At 53.0% G+C, this 25,305-nt stretch overlaps 1 protein-coding gene across 2 annotated transcripts in view; it reads left to right on the top strand.

Annotated features, from left to right (window-relative positions):
- phrf1 (PHD and ring finger domains 1) overlaps positions 1-25,305 on the top strand; it is a 111,709-nt gene that overhangs the window by 41,263 nt on the left and 45,141 nt on the right. Inside the window, exons 2-3 of one of the 2 annotated variants that reach the window (XM_086008419.1) lie at positions 721-871; positions 19,552-19,769. In XM_086008419.1, the coding sequence (XP_085864545.1) occupies positions 721-871; positions 19,552-19,769 (369 nt within the window). Of the gene's footprint in view, positions 1-718; positions 872-19,551; positions 19,770-25,305 lie in introns of both variants that reach the window. The other variant, XM_086008418.1, reaches the window with a different exon arrangement.

The raw sequence follows: 25,305 nt of genomic DNA, 5'->3' as shown, positions 1-25,305 counted from the left end.
AGCATTTTCTGTTGTTATTTCAGATTTCCAGCATCCGCAGTATTTTGCAATTGTATTAGTGGTGGAAACCCTGGCTGATGATTTCTGTCCGACCACAGCTGTCGGGCTATACCTGCCCCACTTCCACCCGGCTGAAATGGGTAACAAAGCACAGATGGGGAACCAAACCTAGAATTTGCCCCATCCAGGGAGAGTGAGGGTGCAAAAAGATGTCCTAAGCTTGTTTGGGAATGTATGTTGTAGTATTTACTAAATGTGACAATAATACTTGTGCAGCTTTTAGCTTTACTGATTGTTGTTTAACTTGAACATGTTTGAATCTTGTTGTAATATCTAACTGGAATATTTGCCATCCACTGGGCCCTTAGACATACGACCTTTAATACTCGCAACCCCAAGGTGGCTTGACCCTTAGGTTTGAGTGTCAGTGAGTTTTGGTAGTTTTCTTAGATATATTTCTTAAGGCTAAAGGGATCAAGGGATTTGGGGAGAAAGCAGGGACAGGGTACTGAATTTGGACGATCAGCCATGATCTCATTGAATGGCCGAGCAGGCTCGAGGGGCCGAATGGCCTACTCCTGCTCCTATCTTCTGTGTTTCTATGTTTCACATCAGTAGTGGACCATGTGAGGTCCCCATTCCCTAAGAAGGGTGGGGCTGGAGTCTCATCTCAGTCCTGTTTCTAGAACTCTAAATGTGTGTTCTTCTCTCTTGTTAGAGGAGTCCAGTAGCGAAGATGGTGATGATGTGGACGAGGGCGATACAGACGACGACGACGACGATGATGATGATGAAGGAGGAGAAGGGGCGGAAGATGATGACTTGGAAGATGAGGAGGATGATGAAGAGGATGAAAATGAGGCAGAGGAAGGTATAGTCTTTGGTTCGCTACCTTGTATACTTGATACAGTTGAATCCGTTATTGCATACTTGCTAACTGATCTAATAAGAACGGTTAATCTTGCACGATTGGAAACCTATCGGACCAAGCAGTGTTCAGGTACGTTATTGCTATTGCAAAAGCTGCATTTAATAAAATAAAATATTACTGATCTGAGCTTGGAAGGAAATTTCTTCCCCTTACACCTCCTGTCCTGAAGGCTGGTCTGGTAAAGGAATTGGTGTCACTGCTAACAGTGGTTCTTTGGTACCTCAATTAAATGGCCATTGCTACGTGTGAACCTGGATAGTGAGCAGGACCAACACAGCTGAGCCTGATACTGCCCTTCTCTGATCGTGAGAGTGTGTGTGAGGGATGTGTGGTGTGGTGTGTGCGAGTGTGAGTGAGTGTGTACATAACCTCTCCTGGTAGAGGTTGCTGGGTGGTGATTGAGATCAGGAACTTGAGCCGATGCTTTTTTTCTCTGCCCTCTTCCTAGGCTGGAACTTCTTAAGCCAGTTGTGGTGTCCCAGCTGCAATTGGCCAACTCATCACAGAGCAGGACTCTCCTGGTGCAGGGCCATAAGAACATAAGACGTAGGAGCAGGAGTCGGTCATTCGGCCCCTCGAGCCTGCTCCGCCATTCATGGCTGATCTGATCTTGGCCTCAACTCCACTTCCCTGCCCGCTCCCCATAACCCTCGACTCCCTTACCATTCAAAAATCTGTCCATCTCCACCTTAAATATATTCAATGACTCCGCCTCCACAGCTCTCTGGGGAAGAAATTTCCAAAGATTCACGACCCTCTGAGAGAAGAAAGTCCTCCTCATTTCCGATTTAAATGGGCGACCCCTTATTCTGAAACTATGCCCCCTAATTCTAGATTCCCTCACGAGGGGAAACATCCTGCATCTACCCTGTCAAGCCCCTTCAGAATCTTATATGTTTCAATAAGATCACCTCTCATTCTTCTAAACTCCAATGAGTATAGGCCCAACCTGCTCAACCTTTCTTCATAAGACACGCAGCATGGAGAGAGTGGAGGTTGAGCTCTGAGTAATATTGTGCCAATCAATGCCATGATACAGTCCCCACCACTTAAAACGTCCATGTTTAAAACATCCAAAAATCCAAAAACCATTAACCATTTGCAGTAACGTCAATTTGAAAGTTGCCGGTTAAAGCGTCTTAAGTGTTCACCTTATTTATTGCCGAAACAGCTGTGCTTACTCACCAGTTCGCACCTTCTTTAGGTGTACTGAAAGCAAGAACAATCATAAGTAACTAGCGCCTCTTTAAGTTACTAACTCCCCAACCCAGAGGAAATTGTCTTTCCTTATGCACTCTATCAAAACTATTAATTTTAAGACCTCTATTAAATCTCCTCTTGGCCTTCTCTGCTATTTGTAGTAGTTCAAAAACAACCGAAAGGGAAGAGAGTAGAGTAACTGTCAGAAATTGTACTTTCGGCACTACAGGTAAAGGGAAAACTAAAAGATGTTAAGCGATTAAACCAGGACAGAGAAATAAGAAACATGTGAGTAAAACATCAGAGCTGAAGGACAGGCTAGGGTGTGTGGCCCAAATAAGCGTTCTTTATACAACTGCAGGGAGTATAAAGAATAAATTGAATGAACTACAGGCACAAATTCAAATTGGAGGTTATGACATTGTAGCCATTACTGAGACATGGCTGCAGGACAGTCAGGACTGGGAACTAAATATACCAGGTTATAAGGTCTACAGGACAGACAGGGAAAATGGCAGAGGGGGAGGAGTAGCCTTAGTGATTCAGGATGAATAAGAGAAGATACAAAGAGAGGTAAGCAGGCAGTGGAGACTTTATGGGTTGAATTAAGAAATAGGAAAGGATTTAAGACTGTAGTGGGAGTTGTGTATAGGCCCCCCTGGTAGCAGCTGTGAAGTGCTAGATTGTATAAATACAGAGATTAGACAAGCATGTAGCAAAGGCAGAGTGGTTTTAATGGAGGATTTTAACTTTCGTATAGATTGGGAAAAGCAGACTAGCACCTGTCAGAAAGGTAGTGAATTTCTTGAGTGTGTCCGTGATAGTTTTCTATAACAATATGTCCTAGAGGTAACTAGGGGCAAGCCATATTAGATTTAGTAATGAGCCAGATTTAGTTAACAGACTAACGGTGTGTGAACATTTATCTAATAGCGATCATAACGTGATCGAGTTCAACGTAGTGTTTGAAAGGGAGAAACGCGAAACAGCTACTAAGATTCTAGATTTTGGTAAGGCCGACTTCGATGGGATGAGGCAGAGACTGTCCACAGTAAACTGGGCAAATCTGTTAATGGGTAAAATGACAGAAGATCGGTGGGAGATGTTTAAAAAATAATTTAATGTGATACAGAACCAGTTTATACCCCAGATGGGCAAGAGCTCTACCTGCCAAAAACCCAGCCATGGACAACTAAAGAGGTGAGGGACAGCATAAAACTAAAGGAAAGGGCATACAACAATACAAAAAATAGCACAGATCCTGGCGAATGGGAAAGATACAAAGCACAGCAAAGGGTCACGAGCTACAAAAGGAGTATGAAAAGAAACTTGCAAGGGATATCAAAATCAATACGAAGAATTTTTACAATTACATTAGGAAAAAGAGAGCGGTCAGGAGCAAGGTTGGCCCCTTAAAAACTGAAAGCGGCGATATTGTCAATGACAATGGGGAAATGGCGGGCATGTTGAACAATTACTTTGAGTCAGTATTTACAGTAGAAGAGGATAGCGTGCCGGAAGTCCCAAAGAAACTAATATTGAATCAGGGACAGGGACTCAATAAAATTAACGTAAGTAAAATAACAGTAATGAAGAAAATAATGGCACTAAAGGGTGACAAATCCCCAGGACCAGATGGTTTCCATCCCAGGGTTTTAAAGGAAGTCGGTGAGCACATTGCAGATGCCCGAACTATAATCTTCCAAAGTTCTCTCGATTCAGGAACTGTCCCTTTAGATTGTAAAATTGTGCATGTCACTCCGCTACTTAAGAATGGTGAGAGAGGGAAACCAGTGAATTCTAGACCAGTTAGCCTGATCTGTTGTGGGAAATTGCTAGAGTCTATAATTAAGGATAGGGTGACTGAACACCTCAAATTTTCAGTTGATCAGAGAGCCAGCATGGATTTGTGAAAGGTAGGTCATGCCTGACAAACCTGATTGAATTTTTTGAAGAGGTGACTAAAGTAGTGGACAGGGGAATGTCTATGGATGTTATTTATATGGACTTCCAGAAGACATTTGATAAAGTCCCACATAAGAAACTTATCTAAGGTAGAAGCCCACGGAATTGAGGGCAAATTATTGACCTGATTATGAGATTGGCTGAGCGGCAGGAGACAGAGAGTAGGGATAATGGGTAGATACTCAAATTGGCAGGATGTCATAGAGTCATAGAGTTATACAGCACAGAAAGAGGCCCTTCGGCCCATCGTGTCCGCGCCGGCCATCAAGCCCTGTCTAATCTAATCCCATTTTCCAGCACTTGGTCCGTAGCCTTGTATGCTATGGCATTTCAAGTGCTCATCCAAATGCTTCTTGAATGTTGTGAGGGTTCCTGCCTCTACCACCCTTTCAGGCAGTGAGTTCCAGATTCCAACCATCCTCTGGGTGAAAAAGTTCTTCCTCAAATCCCCTCTAAACCTCCTGCCCTTTACCTTGAATCTATGCCCCCTTGTTATTGACCCCTCTACTAAGGGAAAAAGTTCCTTTCTATCTACCCTATCTATGCCCCTCATAATTTTGTACACCTCAATCAGGTCCCCCCTCAGCCTTCTCTGCTCTAAGGAAAACAACCCCAGCCTGTCCAGTGTCTCTTCATAGCTGAAGTGCTCCAGCCCAGGTAACATCCTGGTGAATCTCCTCTGCACCCTCTCCAAAGCAATCACATCCTTCCTATAGTGTGGCGACCAGAACTGCACACAGTACTCCAGCTGTGGCCTAACCAGCGTTTTGTACAGCTCCATCATAACCTCCCTGCTCTTATATCCTATGCCTCGGCTAATGAAGGCAAGTATCCCATATGCCTTTTTAACCACCTTATCCACCTGTCCTGCTGCCTTCAGGGATCTATGTACATGCACACCAAGGTCCCTCTGATCCTCTGTCTTTCCTAGGGTCTTACCATTCATTGTGTATTCCCTTGCCTTGTTAGTCCCTCCAAAATGCATCACCTCACACTTTTCAGGGTTAAATTCCATTAGCCACTGTTCCGCCCATCTGACCAACCCATCTATATCATCCTGCAGACTGAGGCTACCCTCCTCGCTATTTACCACCCCACCAATTTTCGTGTCATCTGCGAACTTACAGATCATACCTTTTACATTCACATCCAAATCATTAATGTAGACCACAAACAGCAAGGGACCCAGCACCGATCCCTGCGGTACCCCACTGGACACAGGCTTCCAGCCACAAAAACAACCTCTGACCATCACCCTCTGCCTTCTGCCACTAAGCCAGTTTTGGATCCAATGTGCCAAGGCACCCTGGATCCCATGGCCTCTTACCTTCTTGACCAGTCTCCTATGCGGGACTTTATCGAAAGCCTTACTGAAATCCATGTATACCACATCCACTGCGTTACCCTCATCCACACACCTAGTCACCCCCTCGAAAAATTCAATCAAATTGGTCAGACATGATCTTCCCTTGACAAAGCCATGCTGACTATCCTTGATTAATCCTTGCTCTCCAAGTGGAGACTAATTCTGTCCCTCAGAATTTTTTCCAATAATTCCCCTACCACTGATGTTAGGCTCACTGGCCTGTAATTCCCTGGTTTATCCCTACTACCCTTCTTGAATAATGGTACTACGTTAGCTGTTCTCCAGTCCTCTGGCACATCCCCTGTGGCCAGAGAGGTTCTGAAAATTTGTGTCAGAGCCCCTGCAATCTCCTCCTTTGCCTCACACAGCAGCCTGGGATACATCTCATCCGGGCCTGGGGATTTATCCACTTTTAAGCCTGCTAAAACCGCTAGTACCTCCTCCTTCTCGATGCTAATATGTTCAAGTATATCACAGTCCTCCTGCCCGATTTCTATGTCTACATCGTCCTTCTCCATAGTGAACACAGATGCAAAAAATTCATTTAAAACCCCACCTACATCTTCTGGCTCCACACACAGATTGCCACTTTGGTCCCTAATGGGCCCTACTCTTTCCCTAGTTATCCTCTTGCCCTTAATCTATATATATAAAGCGGCTCTTCTGTCTGTCCCGATGTCTGTCTGTCTGTCCGTTCTCTATACGTTTGAAAGTTAGAGAGCGTACCGACGTGCGCGTCGCCTCAAAAGAAAGCTTGCGATTCCAGACCGGTCATAGGCGTATTTACGTTTCGGCCGGACAAAAATCCCGCCCACGGTATCCGAAAAACGTTCAGCGTTCCGCTCATTAGCATCTCATTAGCGACCGTGTGACGTCGAGGTCGACCAATCGGACGGGCGCGTGCCATCCTACAGTTGAGTGTCGAGTGACTCGACGATTGACCAATCCTACGCTTCGGTGACCTGACCGGTCGACCAATCGGTGCGTGTGTGGGCGGGCCTTATCCTTCTGAAACGAGGTGAGTGGCCGCCATCTTGATTTTTCACAATTTTTTCCCCCACACTTTCTGTGTGTTAGGGAACTAAGGTAAATATTTTAATGATGTGTTAGGGAATTAAATAACAATTTAATAGGGGAGGGGGGGGAGAGCCTCGGGAAATCGCAGGGGGGGGAGAGCCTCGGGAAATCGCGGGGGGGGGGGGGAGAGCCTCGGGAAATCGCGGGGGGGGAGAGCCTCGGGAAATCGCGGGGGGGAGAGCCTCGGGAAATCGCGGGGGGGGGGGAGAGCCTCGGGAAATCGCGGGGGGTGGGGGGGAGCTGATGAGTTTAAAAAAAGAAGAGGCCGCCAGTTGCGCGGCCACCTTGACGACGGCACGCATTCGCACGGCCCCCGTTACCCCGGCAACGGGGCACGCCGGCGGTCTTGAAACCACGCATGCGCACGGCCCGTCACGACAGTTGCGCAGCCGCCTTGACGCCGGCACGCATGCGCACGGCCCCCGTGACGCCAGCACAGCCTCGGGAGATCGCGGGGGGGGCGAGCCTCGGGAAATCACGGGGGGGGAGAGCCTCGGGAAATCGCGGGGGGGGGGGGAGAGCCTCGGGAAATCGCGGGGGGGGGGGGGGAGAGCCTCGGGAAATCGCGGGGGGGACGCAACCGCACCGGACCTCGGGCGCTAGGCAGGGGGAGGGACGTGGGGGAGCGTGGGGGAGGGGAGGGGAGGGGGGGAGTGGGCGAGGGGAGGGGGTGGGCGAGGGGAGGGGGTGGGGGAGGGTAGGTGTGGGGGAGGGGAGGGAGGGAGGGAGAGGAGGGGAGGGAGAGGAGGGGAGGGAGAGAGGGGAGGGGAGGGAGGGATAGGACAGGGAGAGGACATGACAGGGAGAGGGGGGACACACGGGCAGGGAGACCAAGCGCCCCAAAATTGCCCTCGCAACGCGGGGCTCCCCAGCTAGTATACTTATAAAACACCTTAGGATTTTCCTTTATTTTGCTCGCCAGTGTTATTTCATGGCCCCTCCTCACTCTCCTAATTTCTTTTTTAAGTATCCCCCTGCACTTTTTATACTCCTCTAGGGCTCCCTCTGTCTTTAGTCCTCTGTATCTGGCAAAAGCCCCCCTTTTTTTCCTAATCCATTCTCGTATATCCCTTGACATCCAAGGTTCCCTGGGCTTGTTGGTCCCACCCTTGACCTTTACGGGAACATGTTGCCATTGTACTCAATTTCCTTTCTGAAAGACTCCCATTGCTCCGATGTGGATTTTCCTACAAGTAGCTGATCCCAGTCCACTTTGGCCAGATCTTGCCTTATTAAAATCGGCCTTCCCCCAATTTAGAACCTTTATTTCTGGTCCATCTCTGTCCTTTTCCATGACTATCTTAAATCTCACCGAATTATGGTCACTGTCACCAAAGTGCCCACCTACTAACACTTCTACCACTTGCCCGGCCACATTCCCTAGAATTAGGTCCAGTACCGCACCCTCTCTTGTAGGACTTTCTACATGCTGGCTCAAAAAGCTCTCCTGGATGCACTTTAAGAATTCTGCACCCTCTAAGCCTTTCACACTCTTGACTATCCCAGTTAATATTGGGGAAGTTGAAATCCCCCACTATTATTACCCTATTATTTGCACATTTCTCTGAGATTTGCCTACATATCTGTTCCTCTATCTCCCCCTGACTGTTTGGGGGCCTATAGTACACTCCCAGCAAAGTGCTTGCCCCCTTTTTGTTTTTAAGTTCTACCCATATGACCTCATTAGAGGAACCTGTTAATATATCATCCCTCCTTACAGCAGTAATTGACTCCTTAATTAATATTGCGATACCCCCTCCTCTTTTACCCCCCCCCCCCCTGTCTCGCCTGAAGATTCTATACCCCGGAATATTGAGCTGCCAGTCTTGCCCCTCCCTCAACCATGTCTCCGTGATAGCAACAATATCATACTCCCATGTGTTCATCAACACCTTCAGTTCATCCACCTTATTCGCAAGACTCCTTGCATTAAAATAAATGCCATCCAGTCTTGCCCTACTCCCTTGTGCCGTTAGATATTTGCTCTGCCTTCCAAGCTGATTTGTTTTTTCTTCTATATTTGGCTGTACATCACCCCCTATTATAGCTCCACTCTGTATCCCATCCCCCTGCCAAGTTAGTTTAAACCCCCCCCAACAGTGCTAGCAAACCTCCCCACAAGGATATTTGTCCCGTTCTGGTTCAGGTGCAACCTGTCCGACTTGTACAAGTCCCACCTTCCCTAGAAGCAGACCCAGTGATCCAGGAAACTAAAGCCCTCCCTCCTGCACCAACTCTTTAGCCACGCATTCATCTGCTCTATCCTCCTATTCCTATACTCACTAGCACGTGGCACCGGGAGTAATCCAGAGATTACAACCTTTGAGGTCCTGCTCTTTAATCTGCTACCTAGCTCCCTAAATTCTTGCTGAAGGACCTCATCCCTCTTCCTACCCATGTCGTTGGTCCCAATGTGAACCACGACCTCTGACTGTTCACCCTCCCCCTTCAGAATGCCCTGCAGCCGTTCAGTGACATCCTTGACCCTGGCACCAGGGAGGCAACAAACCATCCTGGAGTCACGTCTACGGCCACAGAAACGTCTATCTGTTCCCCTTACGATATAATCCCCTACCCCTATTGCTCTCCCACTCTTTTTCCTCACTTCCTGAGCAGCAGAAGCACCCCCGGTGCCAGGAAGTTGGCTGCTGCTGCCTTCCCCTGGTAAGTCATCCCCCTCAACAGTATCCAAATCGGTATACCTGTTTGAGAGGAGGATGGCCACAGGTGTCCCCTGCACTACCTGCCTGCTTCTACTGCTCCGCCTGATGGTCACCCATTTCCCTTCTGCCTGTGCAGCCCTTACCTGCGGTGTGACCAACTCACTAAACGTGTTATTCACGACCCCCTCAGCATCGCGAATGCTCCAAAAACTCATCCATCCGCAGCTCCAGCACCTCAATGCGGTCTGCTAGAAGCTGCAGCTGGATACATTTCCGGCACACATGGTCGCCAGGGACACCGGCAGTGTCCCTGAATTCCCACATAGCGCAGGTGGAGCATAACACGGGGCTGGGCTGTCCTGACATGACTTACCCTTTAATTAATTTAAATTAATTCAATACCTCCAATTAAAGATATACTCTAGGGCGCTTGTATGGCAGAAGTCCCCGCTACACCACAGAGACCCTAGAAAATATAAACTGCAGAATTGAAGTTACCTTACAGCTAAATGATATATTTAAGGGCACTGGTTTATAAACAGTCCCCGCTACACCACAGAGACTTTAGAAACTATAAACCACAGAGTTAAGGTTTAAAAAGAGAGAAATACTCACCAACCAATCACTTACCTGCTTCCTGGTGACGTCACACTTTGATTACTTTTTACCTCTCTCCCCTCGCTGCTGCCGCCGCTTTTAACTGCGCTGGTCGCTGCTCTCACCCAGGTCAAGCCGCTGTGGTCAGGCCTCGCTGCTGCCGCCGCTTTTAACTGCGCTGGTCGCTGCTCTCACCCAGGTCCAGCCGCTGTGGTCAGGCCTTGCTGCTGCCGCCGCTTTTAACTGCGCTGGTCGCTGCTCTCACCCAGGTCCAGCCGCTGTGGTCAGGCCTCGCTGCTGCCGCCGGTCGCTGCTCTCACCCAGGTCCAGCCGCTGTGGTCAAACCTCGCTGCTGCCGCCGCTTTTAACTGCGCTGGTCGCTGCTCTCACCCAGGTCCAGCCGCTGTGGTCAGGCCTTGCTGCTGCCGCCGCTTTTAACTGCGCCGGTCGCTGCTCTCACCCAGGTCCAGCCGCTGTGGTCAGGCCTCGCTGCTGCCGCCGCTTTTAACTGCGCCGGTCGCTGCTCTCACCCAGGTCCAGCCGCTGTGGTCAGGCCTCGCTGCTGCCGCCGCTTTTAACTGCGCCGGTCGCTGCTCTCACCCAGGTCCAGGCCCTGTGGTCAGGCCTCGCTGCTTCCGCTGCTTTTAACTGCCGCCGGTCGCTGCTCTCACCCAGGTCCAGGCCCTGTGGTCAGGCCTCGCTGCTGCCGCCGGTCGCTGCTCTCACCCAGGTCCAGCCGCTGTGGTCAGACCTCGCCTCGCTGCCGCCGCTTTTAACTGCCGCCGGTCGCTGCTCTCACCCAGGTCCAGCCGCTGTGGATGTGACGAGTGGTGTCCCGCAGAGATCTGTGTTGGGGCCTCAACTATTCACAGTATTTATTAACAACTTAGATGATGGCATAGAAAGTCATATTCCAAGTTTTTAAGGTACGAAGGGGAACAGATAGGGTAGATAGAGAGAAACTTTCCGCTGGTTGGGGAGTCTAGGACTAGGGGGCAGAGTCTAAAAACTAGAGCCAGGCCTTTCAGGAGTGAAATTAGGAAACACTTCTACACACAAAGGGTGGTAGAAGTTTGGAACTCTCTTCTGCAAATGGCAATTGATGCGAGATCAATTGTTAATTTTAAATCTGAGATTGATAGCTTTCTGTTAACCAAAGGTATTAATGGATATGGGCCAAAGGCAGGTAGATGGAGTTAGGTCGCAGATCAGTCATGATCTCATTGAATGGCCGAACAGGCTCGAAGGGCTGAATGGCCTCCCCCTGTTCCTATGCTCCAGTGCATATTGCCCCAATATCTCAAGTTTGTCTTCAAAACTAGAAGTTCCCATCTGGGAGAATCTGCACAGTATACTCTTGCCTACTTTCTGCTGGTTTTTAAATTTTGACTATTTGAATGGATTCCTAATCCATCTCCACCAGGTCTCCCAATGTGGAGAGATTTTTATATACACTTCTCTGCTGTACCCTGGAATGCCTTGAGGATTATCCCAGTGTAATTTGCTTATGTTGCGATCTGGTTTTACTGCTGAATTCCTCAACCATGCCTTTGTTACCTCGAGACTCGACTATTCCAACACTCTCCTGGCCGACCTCTAACCTTTCACCCTCCGTAAACTTCAGCTCATCCAAAACTCTGCTGCCCCGTGTCCTAACTCACACCCAGTCCCGTTCACCCATCACCCCCTGTGCTCACTGCCCCGTGTCCTAACTCACACCCAGTCCCGTTCACCCATCACCCCCTGTGCTCACTGCCCCGTGTCCTAACTCACACCCAGTCCCATTCACCCATCACCCCCTGTGCTCACTGCCCCGTGTCCTAACTCACACCCAGTCCCGTTCACCCATCACCCCCTGTGCTCACTGCCCCGTGTCCTAACTCACACCCAGTCCCGTTCACCCATCATCCCGTGCTCACTGCCCCGTGTCCTAACTCACACCCAGTCCCGTTCACCCATCACCCCCTGTGCTCACTGCCCCGTGTCCTAACTCTCACCCAGTCCCGTTCACCCATCACCCCCTGTGCTCACTGCCCCGTGTCCTAACTCACACCCAGTCCCATTCACCCATCACCCCCTGTGCTCACTGCCCCGTGTCCTAACTCACACCCAGTCCCGTTCACCCATCACCCCCTGTGCTCACTGCCCCGTGTCCTAACTCACACCCAGTCCCGTTCACCCATCACCCCCTGTGCTCACTGCCCCGTGTCCTAACTCACACCCAGTCCCGTTCACCCATCACCCCCTGTGCTCACTGCCCCGTGTCTTAACTCGCACCCAGTCCCGTTCACGCATCACCCCCTGTGCTCACTGCCCCGTGTCCTAACTCTCACCCATTCCCGTTCACCCATCACCCCCTGTGCTCACTGCCCCGTGCCCTAACTCACACCCAGTCCCGTTCACCCATCACCCCCTGTGCTCACTGCCCCGTGTCCGAACTCACACCCAGTCCCGTTCACCCATCACCCCCTGTGCTCACTGCCCCGTGTCCCAACTCACACCGAGTCCCGTTCACCCATCACCCCCTGTGCTCACTGCCCCGTGTCCTAACTCACACCCAGTCCTGTTCACCCATCACCCCCTGTGCTCACTGCCCCGTGTCCTAACTCACACCCAGTCCCGTTCACCCATCACCCCCTGTGCTCACTGCCCCGTGTCTGAACTCACACCCAGTCCCGTTCACCCAGCACCCCCTGTGCTCACTGCCCCGTGTCCTAACTCACACCCAGTCCCGTTCACCCATCACCCGCTGTGCTCACTGCCCCGTGTCCTAACTCACACCGAGTCCCGTTCACCCATCACCCCCTGTGCTCACTGCCCCGTGTCCTAACTCGCACCCAGTCCCGTTCACCCATCACCCCCTGTGCTCACTGCCCCCTGTCCTAACTCACTCCCAGTCCCGTTCACCCATCACCCCCTGTGCTCACTGCCCCGTGTCCTAACTCTCACCCAGTCCCGTTCACCGATCACCCCCTGTGCTCACTGCCCCGTGTCCTAACTCACACCCAGTCCCAGTCACCCATCACCCCCTGTGCTCACTGCCCCGTGTCCTAACTCACACCCAGTCCCGTTCACCCATCACCCCCTGTGCTCACTGCCCCGTGTCCTAACTCACACCCAGTCCCGTTCACCCATCACCCCCTGTGCTCACTGCCCCGTGTCCTAACTCACACCCAGTCCCGTTCACCCATCACCCCCTGTGCTCACTGCCCCGTGTCTTAACTCGCACCCAGTCCCGTTCACGCATCACCCCCTGTGCTCACTGCCCCGTGTCCAAACTCACACCCAGTCCCGTTCACCCATCACCCCCTGTGCTCACTGACCCCGTGTCCTAACTCACGCCCAGTCCCTTTCACCCATCACCCCCTGTGCTCACTGCCCCGTGTCCGAACTCACACCCAGTCCCGTTCACCCATCACCCCCTGTGCTCACTGCCCCGTGTCCCAACTCACACCGAGTCCCGTTCACCCCTCACCCCCTGTGCTCACTGCCCCGTGTCCTAACTCTCACCCAGTCCCGTTCACCCATCACCCCCTGTGCTCACTGCCCCGTGTCCTAACTCACACCCAGTACCATTCACCCATCACCCCCTGTGCTCACTGCCCCGTGTCCTAACTCACACCCAGTCCCGTTCACCCATCACCCCCTGTGCTCACTGCCCCGTGTCCTAACTCACACCCAGTCCCGTTCACCCATCACCCCCTGTGCTCACTGCCCCGTGTCCAAACTCACACCCAGTCCCGTTCACCCATCACCCCCTGTGCTCACTGCCCCGTGTCTTAACTCGCACCCAGTCCCGTTCACGCATCACCCCCTGTGCTCACTGCCCCGTGTCCAAACTCACACCCAGTCCCGTTCACCCATCACCCCCTGTGCTCACTGACCCCGTGTCCTAACTCACGCCCAGTCCCTTTCACCCATCACCCCCTGTGCTCACTGCCCCGTGTCCGAACTCACACCCAGTCCCGTTCACCCATCACCCCCTGTGCTCACTGCCCTGTGTCCTAACTCGCACCCAGTCCCGTTCACCCTTCACCCGCTGTGCTCACTGCCCCGTGTCCTAACTCTCACCCATTCCCGTTCACCCATCACCCCCTGTGCTCACTGCCCCGTGCCCTAACTCACACCCAGTCCCGTTCACCCATCACCCCCTGTGCTCACTGCCCCGTGTCCGAACTCACACCCAGTCCCGTTCACCCATCACCCCCTGTGCTCACTGCCCCGTGTCCCAACTCACACCGAGTCCCGTTCACCCATCACCCCCTGTGATCACTGCCCCGTGTCCTAACTCACACCCAGTCCTGTTCACCCATCACCCCCTGTGCTCACTGCCCCGTGTCCTAACTCACACCCAGTCCCGTTCACCCATCACCCCCTGTGCTCACTGCCCCGTGTCTGAACTCACACCCAGTCCCGTTCACCCATCACCCCCTGTGCTCACTGCCCCGTGTCCTAACTCACACCCAGTCCCGTTCACCCATCACCCGCTGTGCTCACTGCCCCGTGTCCTAACTCACACCGAGTCCCGTTCACCCATCACCCCCTGTGCTCACTGCCCCGTGTCCGAACTCACGCCCAGTCCCGTTCACCCATCACCCCCTGTGCTCACTGCCCCGTGTCCTAACTCGCACCGAGTCCCGTTCACCCATCACCCCCTGTGCTCACTGCCCCGTGTCCTAACTCGCACCCAGTCCCGTTCACCCATCACCCCCTGTGCTCACTGCCCCCTGTCCTAACTCACTCCCAGTCCCGTTCACCCATCACCCCCTGTGCTCACTGCCCCGTGTCCTAACTCTCACCCAGTCCCGTTCACCGATCACCCCCTGTGCTCACTGCCCCGTGTCCTAACTCACACCCAGTCCCATTCACCCATCACCCCCTGTGCTCACTGCCCCGTGTCCTAACTCACACCCAGTCCCGTTCACCCATCACCCCCTGTGCTCACTGCCCCGTGTCCTAACTCACACCCAGTCCCGTTCACCCATCACCCCCTGTGCTCACTGCCCCGTGTCCTAACTCACACCCAGTCCCGTTCACCCATCACCCCCTGTGCTCACTGCCCCGTGTCTTAACTCGCACCCAGTCCCGTTCACGCATCACCCCCTGTGCTCACTGCCCCGTGTCCAAACTCACACCCAGTCCCGTTCACCCATCACCCCCTGTGCTCACTGACCCCGTGTCCTAACTCACGCCCAGTCCCTTTCACCCATCACCCCCTGTGCTCACTGCCCCGTGTCCTAACTCACACCCAGTCCCGTTCACCCATCACCCCCTGTGCTCACTGCCCCGTGTCCGAACTCACACCCAGTCCCGTTCACCCATCACCCCCTGTGCTCACTGCCCCGTGTCCTAACTCACACCCAGTCCCGTTCACCCATCACCCCCTGTGCTCACTGCCCCGTGTCCTAACTCGCACCCAGTCCCGTTCACCCTTCACCCGCTGTGCTCACTGCCCCGTGTCCTAACTCTCACCCATTCCCGTTCACCCATCACCCCCTGTGCTCACTGCCCCGTGCCCTAACTCACACCCAGTCCCGTTCACCCATCACCCCCTGTGCTCACTGCCCCGTGTCCTAACTCACACCCAGTCCCGTTCACCCATCACCCGCTGTGCTCACTGCCCCGTGTCCTAACTCACACCGAGTCCCGTTCACCCATCACCCCCTGTGCTCACTGCCCCGTGTCCGAACTCACGCCCAGTCCCGTTCACCCATCACCCCCTGTGCTCACTGCCCCGTGTCCTAACTCGCACCCAGTCCCGTTCACCCATCACCCCCTGTGCTCACTGCCCCCTGTCCTAACTCACTCCCAGTCCCGTTCACCCATCACCCCCTGTGCTCACTGCCCCGTGTCCTAACTCTCACCCAGTCCCGTTCACCGATCACCCCCTGTGCTCACTGCCCCGTGTCCTAACTCACACCCAGTCCCGTTCACCCATCACCCCCTGTGCTCACTGCCCCGTGTCCTAACTCACACCCAGTCCCATTCACCCATCACCCCCTGTGCTCACTGCCCCGTGTCCTAACTCACACCCAGTCCCGTTCACCCATCACCCCCTGTGCTCACTGCCCCGTGTCCTAACTCACACCCAGTCCCGTTCACCCATCACCCCCTGTGCTCACTGCCCCGTGTCCTAACTCACACCCAGTCCCGTTCACCCATCACCCCCTGTGCTCACTGCCCCGTGTCCTAACTCACACCCAGTCCCGTTCACCCATCACCCCCTGTGCTCACTGCCCCGTGTCTTAACTCGCACCCAGTCCCGTTCAGGCATCACCCCCTGTGCTCACTGCCCCGTGTCCAAACTCACACCCAGTCCCGTTCACCCATCACCCCCTGTGCTCACTGACCCCGTGTCCTAACTCACGCCCAGTCCCTTTCACCCATCACCCCCTGTGCTCACTGCCCCGTGTCCGAACTCACACCCAGTCCCGTTCACCCATCACCCCCTGTGCTCACTGCCCCGTGTCCTAACTCGCACCCAGTCCCGTTCACCCATCACCCCCTGTGCTCACTGCCCCGTGTCCTAACTCGCACCCAGTCCCGTTCACCCTTCACCCGCTGTGCTCACTGCCCCGTGTCCTAACTCTCACCCATTCCCGTTCACCCATCACCCCCTGTGCTCACTGCCCCGTGCCCTAACTCACACCCAGTCCCGTTCACCCATCACCCCCTGTGCTCACTGCCCCGTGTCCGAACTCACACCCAGTCCCGTTCACCCATCACCCCCTGTGCTCACTGCCCCGTGTCCCAACTCACACCGAGTCCCGTTCACCCATCACCCCCTGTGCTCACTGCCCCGTGTCCTAACTCACACCCAGTCCTGTTCACCCATCACCCCCTGTGCTCACTGCCCCGTGTCCTAACTCACACCGAGTCCCGTTCACCCATCACCCCCTGTGCTCACTGCCCCGTGTCCGAACTCACGCCCAGTCCCGTTCACCCATCACCCCCTGTGCTCACTGCGCCGTGTCCTAACTCGCACCCAGTCCCGTTCACCCATCACCCCCTGTGCTCACTGCCCCCTGTCCTAACTCACTCCCAGTCCCGTTCACCCATCACCCCCTGTGCTCACTTCCCGCTGTCCTAACTCACACCCAGTCCCGTTCACCCATCCCCCCCTATGCTCACTGCCCCGTGTCCTAACTCACACCCAGTCCCGTTCACCTATCACCCCGTGCTCACTGCCCCGTGTCCTAACTCACACCCAGTCCCGTTCACCCAGCACCCCCTGTGCTCACTGCCCCGTGTCCTAACTCACACCCAGTCCCGTTCACCCATCACCCCCTGTGCTCACTGCCCCGTGTCCGAACTCACACCCAGTCCCGTTCACCCATCACCCCCTGTGCTCCCTGCCCCGTGTCCTAACTCACACCCAGTCCCGTTCACCCATCACCCCCTGTGCTCACTGCCCCGTGTCCTAACTCACACCCAGTCCCGTTCACCCATCACCCCCTGTGCTCACTGCCCCGTGTCCTAACTCACACCCAGTCCCGTTCACCCCCTGTGCTCACTGCCCCGTGTCCTAACTCACACCCAGTCCCGTTCACCCATCACCCCCTGTGCTCACTGCCCCGTGTCCTAACTCGCACCCAGTCCCGTTCACCCATCACCCCCTGTGCTTACTGACCCGTGTCCTAACTCACACCCAGTCCCGTTCACCCATCACCCCCTGTGCTCACTGCCCTGTGTCCTAACTGACACCCAGTCCCGTTCACCCATCACCCCCTGTGCTCACTGCCCCGTGTCCTAACTCACACCCAGTCCCGTTCACCCATCACCCCCTGTGCTTACTGACCCGTGTCCTAACTCACACCCAGTCCCGTTCACCCATCACCCCCTGTGCTCACTGCCCCGTGTCCAAACTCACACCCAGTCCCGTTCACCCATCACCCCCTGTGCTCACTGACCCCGTGTCCTAACTCACGCCCAGTCCCTTTCACCCATCACCCCCTGTGCTCACTGCCCCGTGTCCGAACTCACACCCAGTCCCGTTCACCCATCACCCCCTGTGCTCACTGCCCCGTGTCCTAACTCACACCCAGTCCCGTTCACCCATCACCCCCTGTGCTCACTGCCCCGTGTCCTAACTCGCACCCAGTCCCGTTCACCCTTCACCCGCTGTGCTCACTGCCCCGTGTCCTAACTCTCACCCATTCCCGTTCACCCATCACCCCCTGTGCTCACTGCCCCGTGCCCTAACTCACACCCAGTCCCGTTCACCCATCACCCCCTGTGCTCACTGCCCCGTGTCCGAACTCACACCCAGTCCCGTTCACCCATCACCCCCTGTGCTCACTGCCCCGTGTCCCAACTCACACCGAGTCCCGTTCACCCATCACCCCCTGTGCTCACTGCCCCGTGTCCTAACTCACACCCAGTCCTGTTCACCCATCACCCCCTGTGCTCACTGCCCCGTGTCCTAACTCACACCGAGTCCCGTTCACCCATCACCCCCTGTGCTCACTGCCCCGTGTCCGAACTCACGCCCAGTCCCGTTCACCCATCACCCCCTGTGCTCACTGCGCCGTGTCCTAACTCGCACCGAGTCCCGTTCACCCATCACCCCCTGTGCTCACTGCCCCGTGTCCTAACTCGCACCCAGTCCCGTTCACCCATCACCCCCTGTGCTCACTGCCCCCTGTCCTAACTCACTCCCAGTCCCGTTCACCCATCACCCCCTGTGCTCACTGCCCCCTGTCCTAACTCACACCCAGTCCCGTTCACCCATCCCCCCCTGTGCTCACTGCCCCGTGTCCTAACTCACACCCAGTCCCGTTCACCTATCACCCCGTGCTCACTGCCCCGTGTCCTAACTCACACCCAGTCCCGTTCACCCAGCACCCCCTGTGCTCACTGCCCCGTGTCCTAACTCACACCCAGTCCCGTTCACCCATCACCCCCTGTGCTCACTGCCCCGTGTCCTAACTCACACCCAGTCCCGTTCACCCATCACCCCCTGTGCTCACTGCCCCGTGTCCTAACTCACACCCAGTCCCGTTCACCCATCACCCCCTGTGCTCACTGCCCCGTGTCCTAACTCGCACCCAGTCCCGTTCACCCATCACCCCCTGTGCTCACTGCCCCGTGTCCTAACTCACACCCAGTCCCGTTCACCCATCAACCCCTGTGCTCACTGCCCTGTGTCCTAACTCACACCCAGTCCCGTTCACCCATCACCCCCTGTGCTTACTGACCCGTGTCCTAACTCACACCCAGTCCCGTTCACCCATCACCCCCTGTGCTCGCTGACCTACATTGGCTCCCGGTCCGGCAACACCTCGATTTTAAAATTCTCATCCTCGTGTTCAAATCCCTCCATGACCTCGCCCCTCCCTATCTCTGCATCCTCCTCCTGCCCCACAACCCTCCGAAATCTCTATGCTCCTTCAATTCTGGCCTCTTTCGTATCCCCAATTTTAATCACTCCACCATTGGCGGCCGTGTCTTCAGCTGCCTGTGTCCTAAGCTCTGGAATTCCCTGCCTAAACCTCTCCGTCTCTCTACCTCTCTTTCCTCCTTTAAGATGCTCCTTAAAACCGACCTCTTTCACCTGCCTTAATATCTCCTTATGCGGCTCGGTTTCCAAGTTTGTTTTGATAACGCTCCTGTGAAGCGTCTTGGAACGATTTACTGTGTTAACAGCGCTATCTAAATGCAAGTTGTTGTTCGTTGAGTCCCGCTGTTATGATTCAGGTTTAAGATCAGAGGGCGATGAAGGGGAATGTCACTGATTATTTTTTGATCATCAGACAACGAAGCCGATGATGATGAGGACGATGCAGCTGAGGGTGCTGTTACACGAGTGGACACAGAAAAGGCCAGTTCTGGAGCGAAGTGGGGAAGCAGCTCTGATGAGGAGGCTGAGAACTGCCCGATCTGTCTGAATACTTTCCGGGATCAGGCTATTGGAACTCCAGAAAGCTGTGCACATTACTTCTGCCTCGATTGCATCCTCGAATGGGCAAAGGTGAGTGCTCTGATCCGAGCAGTATCATCTGTTGAAGTGTTTTAAATTTCTACTATTTGAATGGATCCCTAATCCATCTCCACCAATACCCCACTGCCGTGAGGACCACTGAAGGGTATAGAATCATCGGGTCTGTGCCGGCTCGAACTGTGCAATTAGTCCCACTCTCTTCCCCCCTCCCCCCCCAGCTCTTTCCCCATAGCCCCACTATGTTTTCTTTTTTAAGTGTTTATCCAATTCCCTTTTGAAAGTTATTATTTAATCTGATTGCACCGCCCTTTCAGGCAGCGCATTCCAGATCATCACAACTCTCATCATAAAATTCTCCTCATTACCCCCCTAGCTTTTTTGCCAATTATTTTAAATCTGTATCCTTTGGCTGCTGACCCTCCTGACACTGGAAACAGTTTCTCCCTATCTACTCTATCAAATCTCTCATAATTCTGAACACATTTAGGCTGATTAGGGACAAAAAAGGAGACCTACGCGTGGAGGCAGAGGGTATGGCTGAGATGCTAAATGAGTCCTTTGCATCTGTCTTCACCAAGGAAAAAGATGCTGCCATAGACATAGTGAAGGAGAAAGTAGAGGAGATACTGGATGGGATACAAATTGATAAAGAGGAGGTACTAGAAAGGCTGTCTGTACTTAAAGTGGATAAGTCACCAGGACCGGATGGGATGCATCCTAGGATGCTGAGGGAAGTGAAGGAAGAAATCGCGGAGGTACTGGCCATAATATTCCAATCCTCCTTAGAAACGGGGGTGGTGCCACAGGACTGGAGAATTGCAAATGTTACACCATTGTTCAAAAAAGGGTGTAAAGATAAACCCAGCAACTACAGGCCAGTCAGTTTAACCTCAGTAGTGGAGAAGCTTTTAGAAACAATAATCAGGGACAAAATTAACAGTCACTTGGACAAGTGTGGATTAATTAAGGAAAGTCAGCACGGATTTGTTAAAGGCAAATCGTGTCTAACCAACTTGATCGAGTTTATTGATGAGGTAACAGAGAGGGTTGATGAGGGTAATGTGGTTGATGTGGTGTACATGGATTTCCAAAAGGCGTTTGATAAAGTGCCACATATTAGGCTTGCCAGCAAAGTTGAAGCCCATGGAATAAAAGGGACAGTGGCAGCATGGATATGAAATGGGCTAAGTGACAGGAAACAGAGAGTAGTGGTGAATGATTGTTTTTGGACTGGAGGAAAGTGGTGTTCCCCAGGGGTCGGTTCTAGGACCACTGCTTTTCTTGAGGTTTATTTTAATGACCTGGATGTGGGTGTTCAGGGCACAGTTTCAAAATTTGCAGATGACACAAAACTTGGAAGTATAGTGAACAGTGAGGAGGAGAGTGATAGACTTCAAGAAGACAGGCAGGCTGGTGGAATGGGCGGACACGTGGCAGATGAAATTTAACGCAGAAAAGTGCAAAGTGATACATTTTGATAGAAAGAATGAAGAGACGAAGTATAAAGTAAAGGGTAAATCCTAAGGGAGGTGCATTAACAGAGACCTGGGGGGGTATGTGTGCACAAATCATTGAAGGTGACAGGGCAGGTTGAGAAAGCAGTTAAAAAAGCATATGGGATCCTGGGCTTCATAAATCGAGGTATAGAGTACAAAAGCGTGGAAATTATGATGAACCTTTATAAAACAGTGGTACGGCCTCAACTGGAGTATTGTGTCCAATTCTGGGCACCACACTTTAGGAAGGATGTGAAGGCCTTAGAGAGGGTGCAGAAAAGATTTACGAGAATGGTTCCAGGGATGAGGGACTTCAGTTACGTGGATAGACTGGAGAAGTTGGGGTTGTTCTCCTTAGAGCAGAAAAGGTTGAGAGGAGATTTGATAGAGGTGTTCAAAATCATGAGGGGTCTGGACAGAGTAGATAGAGAGAAACTGTTACCATTGGCGGAAAGATCGAGAACCAGAGGACACAGATTTAAGGCGACATGAGGAAAACTTTTTTACGCAGTGAGTGGATAGGATCTGGAATGCGCTGCCTGAAAGGGTGGTGGAGGCTGACTCAATCACAGCTTTTGAATGGGAGTTGGATAAGTACCTGAAGGAAAAAAAATTGCAAGGCTACGGGGAAAGGGTGGGGGAGTGGGACTAGCTGAAGTGTTCTTGCAGAGAGCCGGCATGGGCTCGATGGGCCGAATGGCCTTCCGTGCTGTGACCATTCTAGGATTCCATGATCTATTAAATTGCACTTCACCTTCTCCGCTCTAAGGAGAACAACCCCAGCTTCTCCAGTCTCTCCACATCACTGACATCCCTCATCCCTGGTACCATTCTGGTCAATCTCCCCCTAACCTTCTCTGCTCTAAGGAGAACAACCCCAGCTTCTCCAGTCTCTCCAAATAACTGACATCCCTCATCCCTGGTACCATTCTGATCAATCTCCCCTTAACCTTCTCTGCTCTAAGGAGAACAACCCCAGCTTCTCCAGTCTCTCCACATCACTGACATCCCTCATCCCTGGTACCGTTCTGGTCAATGTCCCCCTAACCTTCTCTGCTCTAAGGAGAACAACCCCAGCTTCTCCAGTCTCTCCACATCACTGACATCCCTCATCCCTGGTACCATTCTGGTCAATCTCCCCCTAACCTTCTCTGCTCTAAGGAGAACAATCCCAACTTCTCCAGTCTCTCCACATCACTGACATCCCTCATCCCTGGTACCATTCTGGTCAATCTCCCCCTAACCTTCTCTGCTCTAAGGAGGACAACCCCAGCTTCTCCAGACTCTCCACATCACTGACATCCCTCATCCCTGGTACCATTCTGGTCAATCTCCCCTTAACCTTCTCTGCTCTAAGGATAACAACCCCAGCTTCTCCAGTCTCTCCACATCACTGACATCCCTCATCCCTGGTACCGTTCTGGTCAATCTCCCCCTTCACCTTCTCCGCTCTAAGGAGAACAACCCCAGCTTCTCCAGTCTCTCCACATCACTGACATCCCTCATCCCTGGTACCATTCTGGTCAATCTCCCCCTAACCTTCTCTGCTCTAAGGAGAACAACCCCAGCTTCTCCAGTCTCTCCAAATAACTGACATCCCTCATCCCTGGTACCATTCTGATCAATCTCCCCTTAACCTTCTCTGCTCTAAGGAGAACAACCCCAGCTTCTCCAGTCTCTCCACATCACTGACATCCCTCATCCCTGGTACCGTTCTGGTCAATGTCCCCCTAACCTTCTCTGCTCTAAGGAGAACAACCCCAGCTTCTCCAGTCTCTCCACATCACTGACATCCCTCATCCCTGGTACCATTCTGGTCAATCTCCCCCTAACCTTCTCTGCTCTAAGGAGAACAATCCCAACTTCTCCAGTCTCTCCACATCACTGACATCCCTCATCCCTGGTACCATTCTGGTCAATCTCCCCCTAACCTTCTCTGCTCTAAGGAGGACAACCCCAGCTTCTCCAGACTCTCCACATCACTGACATCCCTCATCCCTGGTACCATTCTGGTCAATCTCCCCTTAACCTTCTCTGCTCTAAGGATAACAACCCCAGCTTCTCCAGTCTCTCCACATCACTGACATCCCTCATCCCTGGTACCGTTCTGGTCAATCTCCCCCTTCACCTTCTCCGCTCTAAGGAGAACAACCCCAGCTTCTCCAGTCTCTCCACATCACTGACATCCCTCATCCCTGGTACCATTCTGGTCAATCTCCCCCTAACCTTCTCTGCTCTAAGGAGAACAACCCCAGCTTCTCCAGTCTCTCCACATCACTGACATCCCTCATCCCTGGTCCCATTCTGGTCAATCTCCCCCTTCACCTTCTCCGCTCTAAGGAGAACAATCCCAACTTCTCCAGTCTCTCCACATCACTGACATCCCTCATCCCTGGTACCGTTCTGGTCAATCTCCCCCTAACCTCTGCTCTAAGGAGAACAACCCCAGCTTCTCCAGTCTCTCCACATCACTGACATCCCTCATCCCTGGTACCATTCTGGTCAATCTCCCCCTAACCTCTGCTCTAAGGAGAACAACCCCAGCTTCTCCAGTCTCTCCACATCACTGACATCCCTCATCCCTGGTACCATTCTGGTCAATCTCCCCTTAACCTTCTCTGCTCTAAGGAGAACAACCCCAGCTTCTCCAGTCTCTCCAAATAACTGACATCCCTCATCCCTGGTACCATTCTGATCAATCTCCCCTTAACCTTCTCTGCTCTAAGGAGAACAACCCCAGCTTCTCCAGTCTCTCCACATCACTGACATCCCTCATCCCTGGTACCGTTCTGGTCAATCTCCCCCTAACCTTCTCTGCTCTAAGGAGAACAACCCCAGCTTCTCCAGTCTCTCCACATCACTGACATCCCTCATCCCTGGTACCATTCTGGTCAATCTCCCCCTAACCTTCTCTGCTCTAAGGAGAACAATCCCAACTTCTCCAGTCTCTCCACATCACTGACATCCCTCATCCCTGGTACCATTCTGGTCAATCTCCCCTTAACCTTCTCTGCTCTAAGGAGAACAACCCCAGCTTCTCCAGTCTCTCCACATCACTGACATCCCTCATCCCTGGTCCCATTCTGGTCAATCTCCCCCTTCACCTTCTCCGCTCTAAGGAGAACAACCCCAGCTTCTCCAGTCTCTCCACATCACTGACATCCCTCATCCCTGGTACCGTTCTGGTCAATCTCCCCCTTCACCTTCTCCGCTCTAAGGAGAACAACCCCAGCTTCTCCAGTCTCTCCACATCACTGACATCCCTCATCCCTGGTACCATTCTGGTCAATCTCCCCCTAACCTCTGCTCTAAGGAGAACAACCCCAGCTTCTCCAGTCTCTCCACATCACTGACATCCCTCATCCCTGGTACCATTCTGGTCAATCTCCCCTTAACCTTCTCTGCTCTAAGGAGAACAACCCCAGCTTCTCCAGTCTCTCCAAATAACTGACATCCCTCATCCCTGGTACCGTTCTGGTCAATCTCCCCCTAACCTTCTCTGCTCTAAGGAGAACAACCCCAGCTTCTCCAGTCTCTCCACATCACTGACATCCCTCATCCCTGGTACCATTCTGGTCAATCTCCCCCTAACCTTCTCTGCTCTAAGGAGAACAATCCCAACTTCTCCAGTCTCTCCACATCACTGACATCCCTCATCCCTGGTACCATTCTGGTCAATCTCCCCCTAACCTTCTCTGCTCTAAGGAGAACAACCCCAGCTTCTCCAGACTCTCCACATCACTGACATCCCTCATCCCTGGTACCATTCTGGTCAATCTCCCCTTAACCTTCTCTGCTCTAAGGAGAACAACCCCAGCTTCTCCAGTCTCTCCACATCACTGACATCCCTCATCCCTGGTACCGTTCTGGTCAATCTCCCCCTTCACCTTCTCCGCTCTAAGGAGAACAACCCCAGCTTCTCCAGTCTCTCCACATCACTGACATCCCTCATCCCTGGTACCGTTCTGGTCAATCTCCCCCTTCACCTTCTCCGCTCTAAGGAGAACAACCCCAGCTTCTCCAGTCTCTCCACATCACTGACATCCCTCATCCCTGGTACCATTCTGGTC

This window comes from Somniosus microcephalus, chromosome 15 (genome assembly GCF_052327205.1).
Source record: "Somniosus microcephalus isolate GS21.2 chromosome 15, FLI_Smic_1.0, whole genome shotgun sequence".
In the NCBI taxonomy this organism is placed as follows: domain Eukaryota; kingdom Metazoa; phylum Chordata; class Chondrichthyes; order Squaliformes; family Somniosidae; genus Somniosus; species Somniosus microcephalus.
This window is presented reverse-complemented; position numbering and strand designations above follow the sequence as displayed.